The 23,997-nt window shown below is 46.2% G+C and overlaps 1 protein-coding gene across 1 annotated transcript; it reads right to left on the reverse strand.

Moving 5' to 3' along the window:
• Positions 1-2,822: 2,822 nt before the first annotated feature.
• otud7a (OTU deubiquitinase 7A) lies at positions 2,823-23,712 on the reverse strand. Its single transcript, XM_037254913.1, has 13 exons — positions 23,543-23,712; positions 18,963-19,072; positions 17,043-17,200; positions 14,512-14,697; positions 14,207-14,425; positions 14,042-14,143; positions 13,427-13,554; positions 13,045-13,157; positions 11,902-12,029; positions 11,680-11,829; positions 7,110-7,224; positions 5,984-6,068; positions 2,823-5,814 (listed from the first exon to the last, which is right to left on the reverse strand). Exons 3-13 carry the CDS (start codon positions 17,125-17,127, stop codon positions 4,264-4,266), a joined length of 2,862 nt encoding a protein of 953 aa, XP_037110808.1. The 5' UTR covers positions 17,128-17,200; positions 18,963-19,072; positions 23,543-23,712; the 3' UTR covers positions 2,823-4,263.
• Positions 23,713-23,997: the final 285 nt, after the last annotated feature.

Consider the following 23,997-nt stretch of genomic DNA (forward strand, 5'->3'; position numbering starts at 1 on the left):
GCTCTAACTTGTTTTGACTCATTTTTTTTTTTTTTGCCACAAGTCAGGCTGAACCATGTAATGAACGGTCTACGGACTGTAAGGAAGTCACAACAGACAAGACTATAAACACCGGAGTGTAGCTCCGCCCCTGCCTGATCCTAACCCTAGCTGAACCACTTACTCTAAAGTAAAAAATTTTTTTAATGACTAACCTTTTCCTATTTTGACTTAACCTTAAAAGGGACCCTAACATTTATCACATAAACTGTTATTGGACTAAAGGAGCGGTACACAATTGCGTACTTCCTCGATTGTAAAATATTCTTTACAGGTCAGCTATCAGGCAGCTTCCTCTTTGCTAAAATGCCGCTGCCTATTTCATAACAAGGACGTTAAATTAAATATGCGTGTTCATATCACTTTGAATTTATTTTGCGGCTGGCTGGTTTTATGTCTGTGTTCCTTTTGTCACTCTCGACCACTTTGGCTGCTAATGTGTCGCCCTAATAGACGTGGCCTCCCGTGTCTCATTGAGGATTATATTTCATTGATTCAAGCACCCTTTGAGAATGACAGCAAAGCAGGGCGGGGACCTAATCGCCTCTGACAAGCTTGTTTCTCACGCAGGCCTGTATTATTGTTGCAACAGGAAGTACACCTTGTTCCCGTATTTCACCCGTGCTAATATTTACTGTAACGACGGGGTATCAACAAGGGGCGGGGCGCCACATTGCTGTGGACTCTTCCTTCCTTTTTGTGTTGTGGATTGGTTACATATTGTCAGCTTTCCAAGCAGTGTGCATCTATGCAAAGTTTCTATGGTCTGCCCAACCAAAGAGAGATTATGTAGCATGATTTTTTTTCTAGATGGAATTAGCATTAAGTTTGGCCCTGTTCTGATGATCCAGGGCAGATTAGACTAGCATAGCAACAAAGAGGCTACACACATATATATATATATAAAATAAAAAACATCTTAGAAAGACAGACACCCTCTTTCTTGTAGACTCAGCAATGCAGCACAAGACAGGAAGGAAGTGCAAACATTTTAGAATTCTGCTCAATGATTCTGGTCTTCACCCTGCTTGTCTCCAGGCAGGTTGGAGGCACACAAGCTGCCACACTTGGCACGGCCGGACAACCCACCATTTATACTGACTTTCACATGGACGGACAATGAAGGTTCTAATTTCATTTAATTGATACTTTCTTCCAGCCGCAACTATAAACAAATAGGGGAATGCCTCCTGACAGTGTCAACCAATCAAAACAGAGTATGATTGCGGTGTTCTTTGTATCAGATCTCATCAGATTGTACGTAATGCTGAGTCGAGTGAACATTTCTTGTCATGAATCTGCAGTTATCCCGCAGCAGGCCAGTCAAGCGTGCAAACCATGATTAAAAAAACACCATATTAAAAAGCGTGCGAGGGAGAAGAGAGCGAGAAGTGCTTATATATATATATGTGTGTGTGTATGTGTCCCATTCTCAGAGGGTCTTTTCCAGTCACGTGTGGGCCCTCCCTGATGATGACACACTTTCTGTAGTGTGTGTGTGATTGGAGACAGGATGTGGATGTGGGGGGAGGGGAGGGGCTTACACTGATGGATTTCTTCACTCACACCTATTGCTGCTTGCATTGTCAGCAAGTGCAGTCAAGGTGAAATGTGTGTGAATGGAGATAGTTGTTACATGCAGTGGATGATTCAAGAATGACTTTTATGCGTGTGTGTGTGTGTCTCCCAGCATGGTAAAGCGGAGGCCACCCAGCACAAGGCACGGTGGGTCGAGCTTAGATTTTGGTGGCTGGCACCAGCTCAGTGGAAGGCTTAGCTCTCAAGAAGGTCACAGAGGGCGATGAGAGGCAGCCATGTTTGACTGTGTGAGGTCGTTGCCGGCCAAGGGGAGGGGGGGTTAGGGGCCCATATAGTGCATCCTGTTTGAAAGGGGGCCGTGCTGTACAGGCCGTGAAAAGAGGAGGGGGAGAGGGCAGCGTGGGACGGCCTACGAGTTTACTTCTTGATAGAGATGATGTAAGTTACACAAGCAGCACCGGTTCACTCGAGTGTGTGCGTGTGACATCACAGGAAAGTCGTCTATGAAGTGTGGATCTGAACCACTCCAAAGGAGAGTTGAACCCAAATGGCCCTTTGGTCACAGGATTGTACACCGCCACCCCTAACGAGTTTTTTTCACAATGTAGTTGAAAAGAAAACTACTCACCCTTTGGAGGTTGGCTTGTCGATGGAGACTCCACTTCATACATTGCACTGTCATACAAGTGTGGAAAAAGGTCAAATGCAGTCTGCATAAAGTATTTTTAAAAATACTTTGTATAATTATCAAAACATCATGAAAGGTGACGGGCAGGAGACGAGTCTCATTTGCTTTGTGCTTTTGTGGTACTTTTTCTCTTTTGATGGAACTAGGCAACATGTTGGTCATATCTGAAAAAAAAACTCTCTCCAAGTACAACCATCTCTGATACAGTCGCATAGTCTGAGTATTCAAGTACGTCACCTAGACGCTCCTGGTACTTCCTAAAAACGACTCAAAGTTTCAAAGTACATTACATATAAAAATGGTATCCGAATTGTGTATCTGAATAAATGTTTAAAAACAATTCAAAATGATTCATTGAAAACGCCTGACTGTATGCACAAGTTAAATACAACTGAACTGTACCTAATAAATGTACTGTACTGGATTCCAAAACATTAAGCACATCATGCACAGTTAGAAGACAATTTGCGGTACTTGAATATTTAATTAGGGGGTCTTGGTCCTATTACTGCAAACAAACACACTAACTTAGGAAAATAAAGACACAGACGCAATGTTTGTAACAATAAACTATTATTTTGTTTATATATACATCTGTACCTAATGTGCAAATCAATAATTTAAAGTAGTGTAAAAGTCTTAAAGAAATACAAAATCATATCTTACAGTCTTAACATGGTGGGAGTCCATGAAGGAGGGGAGGGGGGGTCACGTAGAAACGAAGAGGAGGAGCGACAGTAGAGACAGAAGCAAACCGCAGTTGACATCCTTGGCCAGGACACACTTTTGTTAAGGACAGCATGGTAACGTGATGGGCAAACAGCATCACCAGAAACAAACGGCAACACAAACACGGCTTCTTTACAGTCGTCATGTTCAATGAGCAGAAAGCACTTGGAGGCCTGGGTTGTACCTGTTTTTTTTTTTTTTTTTTGCCCCTCCTCCCCCAAACCCACCGATTGGTTAAAGCACTGATGATCACAAAGGCTTGAGGTGCTCTTATAGCAGCAGGTGCTTCTCGAAAACGGCCTCTACATGAAAGACGCACGTTGTCACGCGGGGGACCGGTCACCACGGGGTGATACAAAGCACGACTGCATCGTGCGTGAGAGAGACAGACGGGTGGGCGGGCCTACAGGGGCGGACACGTAATCACACTTTGGACAAATACGCATCGGCTCTTGTTCGTACTACCCACGATTCTTCTCATCTAAGACACTTACCAATTAGCAGTATTAGACAGGCAGCTCAGAGGGACACACTGTGAACACTGCATATTTTGAGGAGCGCTCCATTGTTCAGTGTTTGGCACAGGAAATTCCTTTAAAAAAACAAAAAAAGCCACTTTTGACCCATCGCGTCGTGAATCCTTTGCAGAACAAAAGGTACACTTACTCGATGAGGTCAATCCAATGTTAAGCCATATTGCGTGCACGTTTGAATTCCTGTGGTTGAAATTTGCTCCCGGGAGCTGGACGTGACAAATCTGACAATTTACAAGACACAGTTAACCTACAGTATCTATATATTATTGGTGCATAGACAAAATTAGGAGAGAGTGGAGCAGGAGATCACCAATTTATTGCTTCCGAGGCTGATACCAATCTCCCCTTCACTTTCTTTTGATTGCAAAACAACTCGAAATCTTCCCGAGAGAATACGAGCAACCGAGCTGAGGTATTGCATTCAAACCGCTTCGCTCAAAACGCTCCGGCCAACATGAGATTGAAATCTTTTCGACAATGAAAAATAAGAAGCTTCGTCTTTGCGACATTGCAAAGAGCGTGAGGGATGACTTTTACTCTAAAACAAGTAAAAGATGAAATTGAAAAAACAAAATGAATAACATCTGGCCAAAGCTGCTCACCGTTTCGAGTTCCGCTTCCCTCATCTTGACTAACAAGGGAACGGGGGCGGGGGGGCAAATACAAGAGCATTCTCCATGGTGTTGTGGTGGATGCAAAGTGCAGGTAGCGTCGTTCTCTTGGTGGCGATGGCTATGCGGGCCTCTGCGCTTTGCTCTCCCTGCGCTTGAGCTCCTCCCTGTAGCAGTAGGAGCAGTAGTGGTCCGTTTCGGGCCTGCCGTAGAAGGAGCAGTTGTCCCTCTTGCAGCGGCGTTGCTGAAAGCAGTACATAGGGCTTCCAGAAGCGCGCCCTTTGGTTTTGTCTTGGTTGAGCCAGGTGTGGGACGAGTTGTCGTCGCCGTCGGCGAACTCCAGGCAGTCTTGAATGTCTCCCGCGTTGAATCCGTTGGTGTAGGTGTGGGACTTGTGTTCGGCGGGCATGTTGTACGCCAGCGTTTCCAGGGTGTTGGCGGTACGCACGCCCGACAGGCGAGCCGGGCTGTAGCTCTGCGACGACAGCGTGCGGTTCTGCTGCGGGTAGGTGGCGCACGTCTTCAGGGCGCTCACCGGCGCCGGCTTGTAAGCTTCTCGTAAGACGGGGGACTGCGAGTTGACATCTTGGAGGTGAATCACGCTGTGCCTCTGGATGGGAGGGGTATGGCTGTAGTGGGCCGACACGGGAACGGGCCCGAATCTCTTAGCACCAAAACTGGGGGAGGAGTAAGGCGCGGCGGGGTGGGCGAGGCGGTGGGAGGCGGCGGCGGGCGGGGTGAGCGGAGGGACCGGGAAGGTGACGTGAGGGGCGGCGGGGATGGGACTGTTCCTGCCTGGCGCCTTGAGCGCCACGGGGGGCTGTGGGGTGTAGGCGCGTTGCGGCAGGACAGGGGAGCAGCTCTCTGGGGGCGAGCTGTCCGACCTCTCCCTCTGGAAGACGCTCTCGCTCTCCGGCTTCTTGGCCACCGCGTCGCCGCCGCCGCCAGCCGCGGGCTTCTTCTCGGCCTCCTTCCTCTTCTGCTCCTGCTCCTGGCTGAAACGCTCCTGGGCGCTGGTCAGGTAGTAGCTGATCATCTCCTCGTGGAACTGGTGCCGGTGGCTGGTGAGGAGGAGGCCGGCGAAGATGAACTTGCGCTCGCCCTGCATGGCGGCCCGCAGGATGTTGAGGCTCAGCTTGACGTCCGTGCTGTATTTCCAGTTGTCGAGGCTCTTGTCGCCCGAGACCCTCCCTGTGCTGTCCGTTCTGTCGGTGGGGGAGGAGCTTGAGGGCTTGTCTCTATCTGTAGGGGAGGGGCTCGTGGCCTTCTCAGAGGAAGTGGAGCTGGCCGAGTGGCCCGACTCATCTTTATTCCCTTTGGTTGTCTTGGACTCTTTCTTTTTTGCTTTTTCCACTCCGTTCTCCCCGCTTCGTCCTGAGCCAGAGTTGGACTTGTTCATTTTGCCGTGCACCAGACCCCCAAGACCCCCCATGTTTTTCTTCAGCTTGATGCCCAGTGTTTTGCTGAAGCTACCCAGCTTGTTGGCTACAGAATCGGCCCGGTTCTTGTCTTTGCGATGCTGCTTCTCTTTGTCCTTGTCCTTGCCGCCCTTACCCACGTTGACGTTGGAGTTGCTGCCAACAGACTCGCGGTCGGATTCGATGGACTCAGCCAGGGACTGCACGTCCTCACCCGCGGAAGCGGTCGGAGACTCGGGCTGAGCCAGGGGAGCCTATGTTCCACAGAGATGAAGGAAAAAGAACACTGCTGAAGCACTCATGCCCATAATTCTCAGAACTCATCAACAGAACATTCAGTTTTTCTAGAGCAGTAATTCCTAGCAGGACATTGACTTCAACCTGGATGGAGAAGACTCAGCCAGCGGTTCAAAAAGAACATACCCTTGTTTCGGATGGAATTCGGATCCATGTTACATTCATGTAGTTGTGCAACAGGCTCAGTTTGGCCTCCAGTGACAAGATGAGACTGCAGCAAAAGATGTGTGAGGTCAGGCATTAGTAGTCATGTCACACTGATGCATAGTATTAAATATGATTATAATACATCAATTATAATGCAGTTTACATTTCAAAGAAGTGCTGACAATTTCCCCGCTTTAGAGGTAGTAGCAAAGCTGTGATAGCGCCAATGCTTAGGGAATACCGGAAATATAAATGTGTTTCTCACGCACTGTTGTGTTGAAAGTAATTGCTGTTTTATGAAGTATTTGATTTCTCACACCAGCTGATGCGTTGATGGTGTCATGTACGGCATCAAAGCATCTGATGCTCAAAGCGCACCATTGAGGTAAGTACTCATCTTGCTCAGTTCAAGTGTTGAATGGAGAAAGAAATATATATTAACACTTTCAATGAAAGGGCTTTCCTCAGAAGTGGAGGCAAAATGAGAAGAATAAACTCAAGTAGAAGTGAGGGACTCGCATTCAAGGTTGGCAGATTTTTGCTACGTGTTTCAGTGGTTAATTCTTTTTGCACTTGGGTGACACTTAAGAAGATTAAGGTTTGACGTGCATCTGGGACGTGAATCTCCGTCACTTATTTGGCCTTTATAATTAAAGTTAAGACAAAGCAAAAATGTTAAGTCTCGGCTTCGGATGACTAAACTTCACAGTTATGGGAAAATTGTTTCGGCAGCCAAACAAATTAGAGGCTAACCTGCTTGTGTACATTTTTCTATCTGCATGGTTCCCATATTGCAGCATTTTGGAGGATAAACCTAACCCCTGGACTGGCTGGAATGTGAAACAGAAAACCTTACATAAACTCCTTCACTAAATCAGAGCGGGCGTTGCCGTTTCAGCCTGGGAAAGCCTCAGGATGACTGACAGCGCTCACAATTTGTTCTCTGTGCGCTCACGCTTTGAAGTGACCCGAGCCAGAGCCCCAAATGAAATCCAAACCCCCTCGCAGACAAACTAAAACTTAGCACGGATTTGACTTTCTCATTGCTCTGGAAATCCTTTGAAAGCACTTCACGCCCACAATGAGAATGCCGCGTGAGACTCACTTGGCCAGCTTGGTGTTATCATTGTCGTCCCTGCCCCAGTCCCAGTCCCGGCCAGGGTCCATGGCAAAGTGCAGCGCCAGCAGCTTGTGCTCTGAGTCCGTCAGGGGGATTACAGCTGAAAGAGATTGCAAATAGTTGAGTTTTCACTCAATAGTTGGTGAAAGACATAAACAGGTAAATTTGAGAATCATCTATAAAACATGATTCAACGCACAAAATAGTGCCAGGGTCAAACATGGATTATTTCCTGTCAAAAAAACAACAACAAAGCTCTTGAGTTGGATCTTATGGGACCTGGCAGGTGTACCTAATAAAGTGTCTGAACATTGGTCACCTCAAATGAAATTGGACCAGTGGGTGGAAAAAACCCCCGCAGTGAGTGGTTTGAAAACTGATGGGGGTTGTACAAGATGATTTGGTTTCATAATTGAGTGCTTTCAGACACAGCGGCGTGTGACCAGATGATTTCATTCATCCTTCGCTGATACCATCAAATGCTCATAGACAGGAAGAGGACCTCGGCACTAATCACGAGACACAGAACAGAAAACAGACACCCACCCTAGTTTCCTGCGTCTCACTACTGCACGTGCAAAACGTGGGTGTGGACGTGAGTGAAACTGCTGCTTGGGTTACTGAAAGTTGGCGAGTTGACAGCATAGTGGCAAGCTCCTCAAACAAAAAAAATGCAGTCTCCTCTCCATTTGGATACATTCTCCGCTGCCACAGAGAGGTGTTAGCACATTTGACACCATCACTAAATATGATGTGACATCAGCGGCCACAATGCTAACACGTGCGTGTCCCTTTAGCGAAACGCTGACTAAAGTGTCAACGTATTTAAGTCGTTTGTTTAGCGCCCTTAATTACCTCTGCCAGAAATAATTTCAAAATAAAACTAACCACAAGGATCTCTTGCCATGCAATGGCCAAAACCTAGGGTGTTTTTTTTTTTTTGCTCAAGTTTTGAATCCATCCATGTTCTATTGTACCAGCTAGCTAGCGCTAAGCTAACCGTCTCTGCGGTCCATCGTGCAAGTTTTCAAATTCATGCTAGCGCACAGAGGCCAACAGCAAAGTAACAACAGTTGTATCTTTGAACACAATCGCTCTATGTCACGGATTTTCACCAACTGCGGGTCACTCGAGGACAAATAACACGCAATGGACTATAAATTGACTGCAATATCACAAGGAGCCTATTAGAAAGTGCAGATGTCAAAGGTTGGCTTTGCACAATACGAGTCACGCCTGTGAGCTAAAGAAGGCATGACTAATGCACGCTCTAGCACAGTGTGATGAGAGGCACTTGTTCATAGAAATACACAGCGTGCACTGACAAATCGAACGGCATGCGCGCACAAGAGGTCATGCATCAGGCAGAGGCGCTCTGTCGTCAGGTGGTGTCCTGGCTCCCGCAGCACAAGCACAGCTGTCCTCATTTCTCGCCTTTCCAAAATGCTGCGCGAGCTATTGCTGCCACTTGGACAACGTCCAGATTCTGAGATTGCCAACGAAGCTCGGTGCTGTAATGTATTTACTATCCCTGCCGGCAGTCCTGTTTTGCAGTCCTTGAGTGACTCTTTCGCACAGCATATGCTGGGATGACATCACAGGCCTCGCTGGATCTGAGCGGTGTACAAGACATAACAACCTTGTTCACCTTGCTCACTTTGACAAATTGACAATAAAGCAGACTTTGACTTTGCTTGAAGTATCCGGTAAGAGGAAATATGGGTGTTTTCTGCAGGCACACAGCTGTTGGGAAGGCGGAACTGTGTTGTTTTTTTTACATTTTGTGCAGCTAATGCAAACTCAGCAGCTCAAGCATCGCAAGCAGTGAGTGGATGGTCTGGCCTCTCTTAGTCCCCCCAGAGGACAAAGTCACTCATTGCAGTTTTGCAACACCGAGCCAATGTTTCCTCTGTTCAAGAACAATTTGTTCTGTCTGGAAAAGTTCAATTCCTGACTTTGGTCACTGCACAGCTGCAAATTTAAAAGTCCCAGTCCATCAGCAGAGTAAACAGCAGTTGTCCATTTTAAGACGACCTCAGCTTCTCACTGTGGATTTTTAACAGCCAAGCGCTTTAATTCCATTCGTAGCAGCAGATGAAACCACAACAAATAACGTTTAATTCAGATTGCCATGTTGATTCAATTAAGCGGACGGCCTGGCGAGTAGAACACTTCTGGATGTTTAATAGATAGAAGGTGGTGAAAGCTAGCCAGAGGTGGCTGGTTGTTATGTAGGTGGTCTTTTTGTGTAAAAGACGGCCTTTTACTTCATACAAATAAGAGCTGGAGGGGCTGTTGCAGGGCTGCCAAAGAAAACCAGTAATGGGTTTCGAAGCAGGGCTGCAAATAGAGTTTTCCAGTGGGCCACTTTGACCACAGGAGCCCAAGTGGGCTGATGAAAAGTCGCAGCAAGTGGCGCTGAAGGGGACGGAACGGATTGTCATAACCTCATTCGGAACAAAACTTGACTGTAATAAAGCGTTTAAAAAAACAACAACCTTGAAACAAGCTTTACGTTTTGGTAGGCGTGCAGGCAACCTCAAAGGGACCAGAAGCAGGAAGTGTCTGTGCATTTTAGAATCAGGTTACCGGGAGGTACCCCGCTTTAATCCTTCATCCAGACGGCTGAAGAAAGAGCCAGTATTTTCAAGAAGCCCGGAGCACCTGAACACACACGCGACCACCAATAGCCCCGCCGATGCGCTATAGGAAACTAAGAGCGAGTCTCCACCTGAAACATCCACACAGAGGTCTGCCTGTCGGGAGAGAGTCTGGGTTTGTTGGGGGGCCCCCCCCCGCCCCGGCAGGCTTGAGGACCCTGCCCATATGTGGTGATGTGGTTAAGAGTTTGCTCTGCCCTAATTGGCAGTGGGGGGCTTTTCATTTGGACCTTTTCCTCGGATGACTTCACGTATGGCTGGCATCCGGCATCCGGTTAGAAACGAGCCAATCTAGCAACGTTTGACTACCTCTATTTACATCAGGCATATAAACCAACGCATGTCTTCCGTCTCACAAAACAGTGGGCGGCATTGCCATTCCTCGCACGAACCCAGTCAAAAGTGTTTTCATAAAATCCTGGGAAGACACTGCAGATGAAATGTTCCCTGTTCAGAACTCTGTGTACTAAAGAGAAATAGTGCGGAAGTGTTGCGTTACAGAGGCTTCTGTGGACCTATGCGCCATCTAGCGGTCGAAACAGAGAATTCCCCATCTCAAGGGAAGGGAAAAAACAAAAAAAGTACGGGTGTGAGGATTTGGCTGCATTTTGAAGTGCTGCTGGCAGTGAAGGGCTACGCTGCGAGGCAAGGCTAGCAGCTTTGTAATCATGTCTGCCTGCTAGTCTGCAGCGGTCATTTTCTGACTTAATAACTAGTTTGCTGTTCCTTTGCTGAGAATAGGATCTTACTCAGCAGCGAGATGGAGAAGTTGTTCGTTGCTTGCGAGAGACAGAGGGAAGGATCTGGCCGGCTGCCCACTGAAATGACAAGCGAGTTCCACCCACTGAGTCAGACACACAAGAGTGCCGTGACTACCAAGGCTGGTTGTCAAGGAGATCCACTCTATTTGTCAATGCGAGGGTTATTGTGACCTCAAGAATAAACGATGCATTCTCAGAACTGAGTGGGAACGCTGACAGCTGAATGGGAAACGGGGAAACTCAAGATAGCACCCAAATGACAATGCTAAATTGGAGCGCATAATTATCATGTGTTAGATAGCCACATTTTCTGATGTGTCAAGGGTTGTAACAAGGGGATGGGAATTTTAGGCGCCAGTCAGAACTCTATTTTTAATGTACAAGTTGTTGAATAAGTCGCAGGTAAAGTATATAAAAGAAGTCAGTCAGTCCCAAAAAAAAAAAAAAAGGTACATTTGTTTTGAATTATATGATTTTGGGATTTACGATGACGAAAAACATTATATCATTAACACAATATGAAATTGGTGCATTGTATAAAATTAGAACACGCGAAAAGGAAAAGCGCACTCGAATGCCATTTGAAGTTAAACTACCTACTCGCAGAGTCGAGTACAATCGATCTTCAAGATGCGGTAATCGCCCCCAGAGACGCCCAATTGACTTAACAATTTAAAAAAAAAAAACAATTGAGTGCTTATAGGAGATGCTACTAAGTATCAAACTTGCTTCTGTGTGTAAATTGGTCTGATACCGTTCGAGCAAAAGTACATTTATCATTAAAATGATCAAATTGTCTGATCTGGCAATGTACTATACGTGATTAACAAAGTTCTAAGAAATCCAAAAAAATGGCCACATTGATTTATTAAGGCTTTCCTTACTTAGTATTAGTGGTACATAAATTACGGGATTCTTCTGTCCACGTTCTGTCCATCGCTAGGTTCCCGCTGCCAACTGGCATCTTTTAATAATGGACCACACATAGCTCTTCTGCTAATTCATATATTATTCCCCTCCAGCAGGACAGGCAGACCACAAAAAGTCCGAAAACCTGCTTCATTTCACAGAAGGTGCTGCCTTGGATCAAAGAAACGACTGCAGTTTTTCCAAAGAACATGCAACAACGTTTACCTTGCTCTCGCTGCTGGTCTCTCTGCTCCATGGACACCAGGGCGGAAAAGTGCGCCTGATCGTAAGCCAACACAAGCGGGGAGCAATGACATCGGCTCGGAGGAACCTCCAGCGGTAAGTAGAGACCTCCGAAGGGGATTGGCGCAAATGCTGCAAGTCAGAAGGAAAGTTAAGCGTCGATGGGACATTTGTTGAGATGATGTTGACCAAGTTTGGCCTCACCTTCTCCTCCCGAGTCTCTGAGCATCGTGTCGGCCACCACGACAATCGGCCTGCGCAGCACGTGGGCCAGCACAAACACATGGAACTCCTCCAGACTCTCATAAACTGGATCTTCAGCGTTATCCACCCTGCGGTTGCAAACACCCTTGCAAATTATTGAGCGTTCGCTGAGTTGGTACTGAAATAGCGGTGAGAATAGATTTGACATGATTTCATCCTTTCCGTCTATTTCATCTGGCACCTGTTAACAGGCAGGACAACAATGGGCTCATCTGTTTATGCTCTGCATGTGTTGCAATGAAAGAGAGGAAAAGCAAGCGCTCAGCCTTGCAACCACCAGGGAACAAGAAAATGTGCAACAATTAAGTTGTTGGGCACACTAACAGCCTACGCAGCCAAATTAACTCTAATGAAGAGCCTCTTAATATGGGAATCCCACTCAACCCATTCAGGGGCTCATCTCACACCAGGACCATCAAGCATTCCAAACGTGATTACGCTGGTACAGCCGAGCTGGATGACAGGTTAAAGAAACCACCACAACTAATGAAGTCAATGAGGCAGTTGAAAAGGAGAGGTTGTCGGTGACGGGAAAAACAGCTAAAAATACATTTGAACTCAAACGTCCTTGTCAGAACAGAAATGAGGAAAGGTAGGTTTCTCCACGCGTAGGAGGAACATCGTTTGTTTCCGATCTGCTTTGATAAGCATGCGTGCGTCTGCGTTTATGCAACAGGGAAGCCTCAGCTGAGTTGGAGGGACCAGGCTGGAAAGGGGCAAAAAGACGCCACTAGATGGCGTAGTCTGACGTGAGCTTTGATTGACTTTCAGGAAGGACTCAAAGTGAACAACCTTTTTTGCCACTTTCCCCCCCCCCTACACAATGTGAAAGCTTTCTAAGCATGCTCCAGCTGTACTAAATTGCATATTTATAGAAACACACAAACCCAAATTTGAATAACTATTGCAAAAAAGCAATCTGCAGTAAAAAATGATGACAACCGCGTCAACTTGCTCATGAGGGGCCACCACCAAAAAAATCGATTATATTTTTGGTACAGCTCACCATGTTCTAATCCAAACACAGTTTTTTTTCTCTTCAAATGTATGTTAGGCAAGTTGCATTTGGAGCATACGGCTTACCCTCCGCTCGTGTTGCCGTTTTTGCTGAGGTGAGTTCGAGGCTCACTGGAGGCCAACTTGAGCAGCTCGTTCCACTCCCGCTCCCACTCCTCCTCAGTGTACACCAGGCCAGACTGCACAAGCAACGCAACTCTGATCAGCTCAAGCCTGCCCACACGGACCCTTTTATCATTCAGTTTGCTGAACCTGTTGCTACCCAAGTGCCTGACAAAAAAAGAAACGCACCGTGCGCGACCCCGGCCGCTGAAGCTCATTAAAGGCAAAATGTGGGCTCCGGCAAAAATGAGTTAATTAAGGTATGGAATGAATTTGCTTGCTCATATGAACTTAATTCAAGTGTCTCAAGTGTTGTGGATGGATGGAGAGACTACCATGTACTAACCTCCTTGTTCTGTTGGGTTTGCTGCCACCTCCACCTCCTTTTCAGGGCGTCTCTCTCTGCTCCGCTCTTCATCATGCTGTACAGGGACTTCCTTAGCATCAGGTCTCTATCGTGGAAACCCCACATCCCTGGAGGAGACATCATTATTTATTCATGTAGACAATGTGACGGGACAACTGTGTGTCTGGTAACACCATGGATCAATGTCCATTAACTTGCGCAACGGTGCAGTTTTATGAGTAAGCGTTCATATTTACGTGATATCCCGCTTTTTAATTGCCAATATGAAGAGTTTAAACTGTAAATATACAAACAAACAACTAACGGTATTGTTTCAAATCGTCCCGAGTTAAATTTAGCTCCTACCCGACCTATAAAATTTTCAAATGAGTGAATCCACTCCAATGACATGGGCTCTGATATTTTACCCAACTGTGTTTCCTGTCATGTCTTCCAAAATGTGGTCTGACACTAGCAAACTAGAAAAAACACTTTAACGGGGACAACCCTGAAATTGCAGACCAATGTGATGTGCCACTCATCGTTGCAGTTCGAAAATGCGCTCCTGAAATATCCGAGACAAAGTTGAATGCGTGTCAAAAGTGTGACGCTTACCTAAAGAAGCAGCATGGAGGAGGCAGTTCCCATCTCCAGTGGTGGCCAGAGGAAGAAGCTTCTTACAGCTGGTGCACATGGTGGACCACCAGTTCAGACGACCTGTGCAAAAAAACAAGATGAAATGTACTTTTACCCAAATAAAGCGTACAAACACACACTGACCAGCTTGCTCCAGAGCCATCATGGTGGACTGCTCTATCAGGTCTCTCTCTATGAAACTCCTGAAGTCTTCGCTGTACACGCTGAGGTCTGGCAGCTGGAATGTGTAGATGGGCATCTCAAGAGGGAACTGCTCGTTGGTACACTCGTTGGCCACTTGTAGCCGCGCCAGGGAGACAATGGCCGAGCTGGCGTGTGAGATTCCACGGGACAGACGCTTTTCTAGCGAGGGGGGGGGGGGGGGGGGGAGACAGATGTGAATGGACGATATATTTCATATTTGATTTTCACAAGGACGGCGGTCTTACCTTGTCCATTGTCCTCCTGCTTCTGCGCACACGACCTGTCGATCTTGCTGACATGGGTCGGTGTGTCACGCGCCTCTGGCTGTTTGTAGTAGCGGCCCTCGTTGAAGACCTGCGGCAGGTTGGCAGTGTGGACCTGCCTGAGCTCCTCGTAATCATTCAGAGCAGCGCTGAGGTCCCAGTTTTTACCTGTCAGGCGCAAGACATCCAGATGATGAAGAAACATACAAACAGACAAAGTGATGAGCTGGCCTTTTTCTGGATTTCATTTTATTTTAATAACAGACAAAGCTGAAGTTAAAAGTAGCCCACATAAAGCAAAACCAATGTTGTTAGAGTGGTGCTCATTCTAACTTATTTTGCAAGAACCACACGGGAGACAGTATGCCCTTTTAAACACCTGCAGGTGGAGAGTCATTCGTTGCTGTGCATACAGCGATGATCGAATGACGTCTGACTCTGGCCTCTTGCAAGAGCATTTTTATAAAGAGAAACAGGGTGGGGGTGAGAGTGGACTGGATGGAGAGAAGGCCCTTGACCTCTAGTCAAAGCATAGCAGGGGGTGTTTTACGACGTTGTGTAGGATGGGACAAGCTAGGTTATTTATTACAGGTTACATTCCAACATAAGCATAAAACTAATCTAGCTAGGTTATTTATTACAGGTTACATTCCAACATAATCATACGATCAAGATAATCTGGAAAACCCTGACACTGGATTTCATTTTATTTTAATGACAGACAAAGCTGACGTTAAAAGTAGCCCACATAAAGCAAAACCAATGTAATAGGTCAAAGGTCGAGGTTGGGTAGTGTCAGACCAGTGATGATGGTGAGACAGATTCGTTAGCAGCGTGACAGCAATATCCTGACGCGTAGGAGGAACATGAGCACACTCTTGTAAAGTCTCCCTGCGAAGGAAGTGTATGTATGCGTGCAAAACGCTTTATTGAACGCGTATTAAAGTTAAAAATCAATATTTCTTCGGATAACAATGGAAGGCAATTATGAGTGGACTGTAGCTTGGCCTCAGATGAAAGAGCAATGTGTAAGCTCATTGTTTCGCTGTCAGGTCCTTGGCTTTGTTTGGCCTCTGGCTTATCACTCTGGTGGAGTCCTTTCTCACAGGAAGTAGGCAGCGAGAGCTCTTAACGCCCAGTCTGCTCCGGCACATTCTTTTAAAGTGCAGCTGAATGCGTTTAGTTTTGGAAACACCGCCGAAAAGGAAACTAACAAGGTAGAATCAAATATAGGGATGTTTCCGATAATGAGAAAATGATGGGCTGGAATAATACTGAAGATATTCAGTCTCCCGGCTGGTTTTGTAACGGGAGCATGTTTGTGGGCCAGTTAATGGACTCCTTCAAGAGGAAGCTGTGCCATTTCCTCTAGATGTCCAGACATGATGCTTCTCCACTAACTGAACATGAAACCTGGCACCGCTCTAGCAAGTCAAATCAATGCAAAGCGGATTTAGCGAGCGTCTCTCAGAGGTGATCAAAACCCACGCTGGCAACAAAAGGCCCCGGCAGTATGGCGGCTAATGCATGGTCGCTAAATGCTTCCATACGAGCGCTCAATGTTCTCTCCTTCATTTAAAATGGCCGTCGTCAGCAAAAAAAAAAGAAGCCAAGCTAAAATGATGAACATGGGTTACCATCATGCATTGGTGATATGCTGTATTAGCTTTACCTGCCTCGTTGAGGAATGCCAGCTTTGAAGGATTTACTTACGATCCAGCACTAAGAGCATATTTAAGTGCTTGCGTGTTTTAAAATGGTGATGGATTATATTTGGTGGTCAGTGAATAGCAGTCAGGTTGAATTCAAACTGGAGTAAAAAAACGAAATGTTGAGAAAATGAGACAGATTGGGCAGAACTAATATGACTGTGTTGTGCATCTAGGGATGCCACAAATGACTATTTTACTGGCCGACTAATCACCGATTATGTAATCTACCCATTACACCATCGCTGGTGTCTGGAAAAAGAAAGTATTTCCAATCATTTCATGTTTTGATGTTGCTCTGTGAAAGGTGTACAAGAGTGGAAACAAAAGAGCACTAAAACGGCAACATAGCTACATTTCCATAAAACCCTAATTATGTCTGATCTTGAACATCTTTCATTTCTGTTTACAACAGGCCACTGGCTCCAATCTTTCTAACCACGGACCGTAATTCTGCTGGCTTGTGAACTTTTGCACCGGGGTGTTTTGTTTTGTTTTGTTCAATGTCGCTAAGTGAGTTAGGCTTACATGCCAGTAGCACGGCGCTCCTCAATGAGAGCCAGTGAACGGACACAAAGCTGTCTCTTGGGAACGCTCTCGTAAAAGCGTCACGGCCACTTCTAAATCAGCGAGCCGGCTCCCGCTCGTGAGCGCCTGTCCTCCCCTCCTCCCTTTTGTTTCCTTTCTGCTCCTCTTCTCCCCCACTCCTAATCGCGGAACCCAGCCCCGCATCAAGGAGCCGATGATCAAACACGCCACCCATCCCTTTTTCGGAGCAGTTAGCAACGGTCGCCCGCCGCTTACCTTCCAGCAGGTCTCTTGCCAGACCCGGTTCCGCCCCCGTGGACCGAACAAAGTCTGACAGGACCGCGTCCATGTCCAGAGTCATGTGATCATGTGTGTGCGCTGCCCACGGTGCAGCGGAGGCCTTGGTGGACGCCAGCCTTCCTTCACGTTCTCATCTGACAAAAGACACACAAAAATGACAAAAGCTCAAGAAAAACAAGCACTCCGGTTGAAAACATGACTTGAGCCGAGGTCAACAGAGTCGAAGCGGCGCTCCTCCTCATCGTCGTCGTCCACGCAGTCATAACAAAAGAGCTAGCCGCACCAGATGTAATATCAACAGAGCCGCAGCCAGAGGTCGTATTCCGGACACACCTGCCAGTTTCCGAAGCCTTTTTGGCGGGCTGCCTGTAAGCGCAACAATGCTAACTCTCTTCCTGCCTCTGTGGCTGTAATTGAGGATCTTAAGCCACATCGGTGCTACTGTTTACTAGCGCAGAGCGTGTTTACGTCCAAGAAACACAGCCACTAATTCCTCGCGGTCGATAGTCTGGGTCACAAACAACACTCATGAGATGCGTTCACTCCCTCTTTCCGCGGAATGGATGAGTTCATGCATAACTTTCATTCCTCGGGTTGGTTGGGTCAGAGAGCAGCCCCGAGCAACGGCAGCAAAGAAACAAACACCCACAGGTTGACAGCATCAATCGCCGACCTCTGTGTGCAGAACAGAGCCTGCTAAGGTCTGTTGCTCTGACCCGAGAAGAGCTGAAGCCCACTGGAGATGCCCCCGTCGGCATCGACAACTGTTCGGTTCTCACTCGCGGGCTGCCTGCAAGAAAGAGCGCACGCAACGTGACATTTATAAGCCACCGGAACAGAAGCATTTTGGCTGTAGATCGTTTTCTCGGCTCTCAAGAGCTGCTCGACTTGTGTTGTGCTTTTCATCACAATGCATTTTTAACAACTCGCAAATATGATGCACAACGGTTTGGCTGACCTAGTTATCGCCAGCCTTTTATTTGCCCCTTTTCAGGGTTCGGTCATGTGACATGAGCAAGCTGAGCGGCGATTGATCATTACCGAAGCCCTGATGTCATTTTCAGTGGAAATCAAGCATCAAAATGGCCGCCGCTGCGACGAATAAAAATGGATGGATTTTCCTGCTAAATTCAAATTAGCAAACGCAGCAATAATCAGAATGATTTGTTTCACCTGTGGAAATACAAATAGATGAAAAAAATTGTAAATGCAGAATTTTAAATCCTATTTGATCTTGTGGCAAGGAACTGTTAACAGTCTGACATGAATAACAATGTTGCTATGCGGGACATGTCGCGTTTAGGAGTGTTGAGCGGCACAGAATGAGTAAGTTACTCCACGTAACCTCATCTTTTCCTTTAAGTACATTCATGCTCCACACGTGGGTGGTAACAGTGACTCACAAACAGCCGTGGTTTCTATCTGACATGAAAATAAGTGAGTGGGAGCCCAGTCATTTTTAAACTTTTTGCTCGTCAAACATTACAAAATGAACCGCAGATGAATCGCAATATGTCCTCCATGTTAAATTCACAAGTCGGACCTGAAATGTCGACAAATTCAACTTGGAAGAAACACGGCATGTAAAAGTGGTACGGGAAATGGAAACGGAATTATAATGCTTCTAATAAATATTAAAGATGATGAGGTTGGGCAGATGTACCTAATGCAGTGGCCTGTCAATAATACATGAAGAGTAACTACTTCTCCATCTTACCGACTAATGTGGCATCAAGTGTGTCAAAGTTCACCTGACAGAAGAGCTTCACGTGTTTTACTACTTGATGGGAACAAGGCAGATGGGATCAATACATTATTTTTTGCTTTGTCATGAAATCTATCAATGATAATGTTCAACAATATTTGTCTGTCTGTGCTGCTTGCTTTCCAACTTACTTTCTGTATTGATGCCGAGGTTGTTTGCGACGCCATCACATGACCAGACGGAGCTCTAGTCCATGGCTTCACAAGTCGAGGAGAGGAAGACAGCGGGGATGCGGGAAACCCTGAAAACACACACGGTATTACAAAAGTCATCCACTGAAACTGAAGAACATACCGTGATTGAGTCCAGTTTGAAGACATCGAACGCAATTGAGGGAGAGCATTACTTGGATGTGAGTCAGATCATGAGATTTCTTCTACTTACCGTCATTTGAGTAATATTGGGAGAACGGGGAGTTCACATTCCGAAAAGAGCCATTCCGCTCACAGAGCCTCAACTCAAACAGTGACAGCGTCAAAATGGCAAAGAGTCTCTGGATAAAATGCAGACGCATGTGTGAAATAAGTGCAAACCGAGCCTTAGCATCTTTGCTTATAGACAACAATGTGGCAACGTGCTGATGTTGCAAAAAAGCAGAGACGGTGACTGGATGGGTGCTAATGTAACTCAACTGTTCCAAAAATGTATTCTTTTTATTTGAAAGCCAAATACTAAAGCAGCTGCCTTTTTAGGAAGGTTGCTGGGAGATTTTAAACTTGGGCAGCAACACCTCACTTCAACCTCTCAGCAAAGATTTTTGGCAAGTGTCGGAAGAGTTGGTGTCATAGTTCACATATTGAATCCAAAAATATCCATCGTGCATCATTCATTGTGAACGCAAAGGTTACACAGTTTATTTATTTGGATGACGAAAGAGGCGCGAGTTTGTTCTTTAGTTGGATGTTTCGGCCTTCAACTCTTACGTCAATAAATGACTTAATGTAGTGGGAAATGAGTCAAGTTACACCGTGCTTGTTATATTTTCAAAATCAATCCGTGGCACAGTATGTTAGCGAGTTGGATGGCATTTCAAAAACATTCCGTTTTGTGTTTTTTTTTTACATGTTATAGGTATAAATGTCAGTTCATCACAGAATCTGCAATTAAATAAAAAATAAGTCGTCATCACAACATGAAGATTTTATACCAACATAAAGTACCTTGATGCTCCAACCAAATGATTGCAGTCTATATTCTACTTCCACGCCAGCGTTTTCATAATACAAGTGCTTTATTTAGAAACAGTGTGGCAAATATCGGACCTAGCAGCCAACTAGCGCTTGGAGCTGAGGAGCCCCACGCTTGGGTAACAGCATGACATCATACCTTATTCACCACAGTGTAGTCATAACATTGCTAAGGTTTTCATCTGCTGCCGATTCGGTTCACTTGCGTTGCAGGTACAAATAAAAACAGCAAACTCAGCAACTGACATGTTACATGGAGATGCTGTTTTTGCACACATCCCGCTTCTACGTGTCCAATATGTGAGGTAATAGTCACCCACGAGCGACGCAGAGATGCGGCAGGTGGGAGGTAAACTGGACTCACACTTGAGCGCCTTCGCTTCCATGATAGGAACATACATGTGCCGTACATGTAGGCTGGTGGTAACACCTTCTAGTTATACTACATTTTCAAATCGGCAAAGTTTTTTTGAATAACACTGCGTTAGATGGATTCGATAAAACGCTTTATTCATCCCCGTGATCTCCTCGAAATGCAAAAATGTTTGCTGTGAGGGGGAAATGAGCGCGCAGGAGTCACCCAGACGGCTAGCTTAGCTGCTTATCGGCTCCGGGCCAGGAGGGGTGTTCCTCTGCAAACGCAGCAGCCAGGAAGCCGCAGTCATTTTGATGCATTTGCAAATATCATTCCACAGATGTGACACTGATGCCCCCTGCTTTACAAAGTCTAGACTCCCCGTGCTACACATGCTGGGTGAGAAATGCTGCAGGAGGCAATAATGTCACTTTCCATCTCATTGCCACGCTGCACACTGCCAGCGCAGCAAGAGCGAGCGCACACGGACTTGTTGTCGGAACACGAATATTTGAGGTATGTTCCGATGGAAGTCAAACGTTGGGCTCGGCTGCGTGCGTAACATTGGAGCAAAAACAAAAGCTGCGGATCACAGAAGGAGATCATAACCCCCCTTTAAATGTCAGCCCCTCCAGCTCTGCTATCACGGAGACCCAAAGCTGCTTTCAGGACTGGGCCCTTTCCAACCCAATGTCACTTCTGCACAACTGGGGCCAAAAGTGAAGCTCGTCCTTTAGTTCTTAAACAAGGTGCTCTGAAAGGAAGTTATTTTGAAATAATACATGATCGTGATTGTTCTTGGACGTCAACGTAGCGACAATATGAAAACGCGGTGCGGACTAAAAGTCATTTCCAATTTCCTCCCTTCTTTGCTTCGGCTCTTGACAGAGACAAGTTGGCGCAGTATTAACGGCGGATTGAAAAAGTGCATCGTTGGGGCCTTTACTCATCAATACGTCATTCATTTGTCTGATAAGCATCCGATGAAGACAGCCGCAGAGAGCAGCGCCTTTGTTTTAAGATCGAGAATGAGCAACAGCTGAACAACTGATTTGAGCCTGCTTCAGTCGAACGAAACTGACAGACAAAATGGAGAGTTTCCAGGAAGGGTTTTTTTTGCCGAGGAAAAGGAGGTCTGACGTCCTTTTGAGAGTGAAGCAAAATGACCTTCTGTGGCTTTTCATGAATCTGAATTGAGCCACCAAAGGGTCTCCGGTGCGACCATGCTCTGTTTGCTTTGGCAGACGTAAAAATCCCCGTAGATCATCATCGCATGTGTTATGTTAATTAAAACACCGTAAACCATTAACAGCCATACATAATAATAGCACAGGTCAACGTCTAACTAGCGCGGAGATGCGCCTTTAATGAGGCTCAGGAGTCTGCCAGGACACTACTCCCTGATAAATATCACACTAAAGCCTGTTATGAATTCATCAAAATGTCAAAGCCACGCAGGAAGCGACAGCACACGAAGCTCTGGTGAAGCAGTCTTATCTTGTTAAAACAGCATGATATCCATTTAAATCCACATTATCATCAGACAAGTTGGATTTCTTGAAGTGCTCCCTGGATTTTTAGATCATTTCATTCGTTTGGAATTCAAACAGAACTTGGCATGAATGAATAGGAAAGAAAATCATCTTCTGTATCATCTTTGATTGGACCATAAAAACACGAAGCTGCTTGCTGACCCCATTCACCGACTGCCCTCGTGAAAACTGTTGGTCAGTCGGCCACACTTAAAAGGTGCATTATTTACTTACAGTTTTGGCTTATACAGATCTTGTTGGTTAAAAATATCCCACTGTGTGGTGATAGTGTTGCGGGAGCCTGGGAGCGCGCACACACCCACACACAAAAATAAATGTTTGTACTTCCATCTTATAAACAGGCTGCCTAACATTGTGAAGAGCGGCCTCTAGATGACCTCCCTGTGTGAAAGAAGACACTTGACATGGCCTCACCACCTGTAGGGATGTCTAAAGAACAAAGTCCACTTTAAAGAAGGCCGGTGATAGGACCGTGATTACATGAGGCTCTTGACTTATTTCATCCCCTCTGAAGAGCTAAACTTTGCAGATTTTAGTCCTGGCAGAAAGCCACAGTGGTCAGGTGTTTTTTTATTATGGGAACCAAAGCTTCCTTGTTCTTCTTTTTTTTTTTACATAAATTACAGATCATAATGGGGGAATTATTTTCTAAGGTAATGATGTTCAGTTGGCAGGGATGTTTGTAAAGGAATGTCACCGGGCATTGTCCGAATGAATGACATGAAAGCCCAGCGGACTTCAATACCGACCGTCATCTCTGTTCTGATTTTGTGTAGCTAAATGTCACTGACAGGAACACAATTCACAGTCGTAACTGATCGGGTGCCAAGTGCCCTCCTGTAGGAGACGGCATGGTACGGCTTAGCCTGGCACCCACAGGCTGGCCTTGGCTTTGAGCTTCTCTTCAAGAAAACATGTTAGAGTGGGATTGATAGGTTGTAAACAAAAGGAATAAGAGGTTGTTCATTGGACTGTTTGCCCCACTCAAGTGATGGACAAAAAAATGGAACACACACAGGCTCGCATACACACAAACAAAATAGTGGCTTCGTCATACCTGAAGGTATTCATTGACGGGAGACGCCATAAACCAGGATATTAATGAAGTAGATCACACCCGAAGCACATTAAAGCCACTACTGTACTATGTTGCACTCGTAAAGCATATATGACACAGATCATCACCATATTGAACCGTCTGTCCCAGGAAAAAAAAGTGCAATTCATATTCCGTAGGCAGGTTGAGTGAGCTAATTGTCAACTGGTTATAAAACGGGCCAGCCACCATCCCAAATTACAGCCAGCCAGCCAGCCAGCCAGCCGGCTGGCTGTCACGTGTACGTCAAAGCTATTTGCGACTAAGCACATAGCCTCACATCCATGTTGACAGTGTTTAACTCTTCGCCGCCGGTTGTATCACGACGTCGTGATGTCTGGCCTCGGATTGTTGGCGCCTCGAGCGTCAAAATAAAAGCTAAAGCGTTGCTAAAGTTCGACGCACATCATGAAGACAGGTGCACCTGTCCGCAGTGCTAACCTATTGTGTTCGACACTGAACCAGCGGGGCCTGTCGCGCTGAGAGACCCCCCCACCCCGAAAACTCGAGTGTTTCTTACCGTTCTGCCGTCAATCATTGGTCCCCATCGTAATGTTTTCCGTCCAGACCTCTTGGCGAACCGTTAATTCCTGGCTGGCCGTCTCCCTCCCGCCTCTTGGTGTCTTTCTCTCTCGCGCCCGCTCGCTCATCCCCATGTCATTTTCCTCCGCTGCAGTGAAGATAAGACACGCCCCCTCCGACTGACGCGTGACGTAGGCTGCCGGTGTCGGGAGCACGCACGCATTCGGGCACGCGCGCGCTCGTACGAGTGAGGCCCTAAAACGCCACAAGAGGCCGCTGCAGCGCCTGAGTAATAAATAAATGAATAAATAAATAAATAAATAAATCTTAACTTTGGACTTCCAAACCATTCCCAACTAAATTACCGAGCTTGCGATACATTTACATATATTTAAAGTGTTTTTAGTCATTAAACCTAAACGCCGGAGGCAGGTAATCCTTCTCCAAACCACG

This window comes from Syngnathus acus, chromosome 6, assembly GCF_901709675.1.
Source record: "Syngnathus acus chromosome 6, fSynAcu1.2, whole genome shotgun sequence".
In the NCBI taxonomy this organism is placed as follows: Eukaryota; Metazoa; Chordata; class Actinopteri; order Syngnathiformes; family Syngnathidae; genus Syngnathus; species Syngnathus acus.

Excerpts from the sequence above, each read along its gene's own strand:
- otud7a (XM_037254913.1), bottom strand. The coding sequence starts at position 17,127 with ATGACTCTGGACATGGACGCGGTCCTGTCAGACTTTGTTCGGTCCACG. Across the intron at positions 14,426-14,511 it reads GCAGGAGGACAATGGACAAG|AAAAGCGTCTGTCCCGTGGA; the intron begins GTAAGACCGCCG and ends CCCCCTCGCTAG. Across the intron at positions 7,225-11,679 it reads AGACCAGCAGCGAGAGCAAG|CTGTAATCCCCCTGACGGAC; the intron begins GTAAACGTTGTT and ends AATCTCTTTCAG.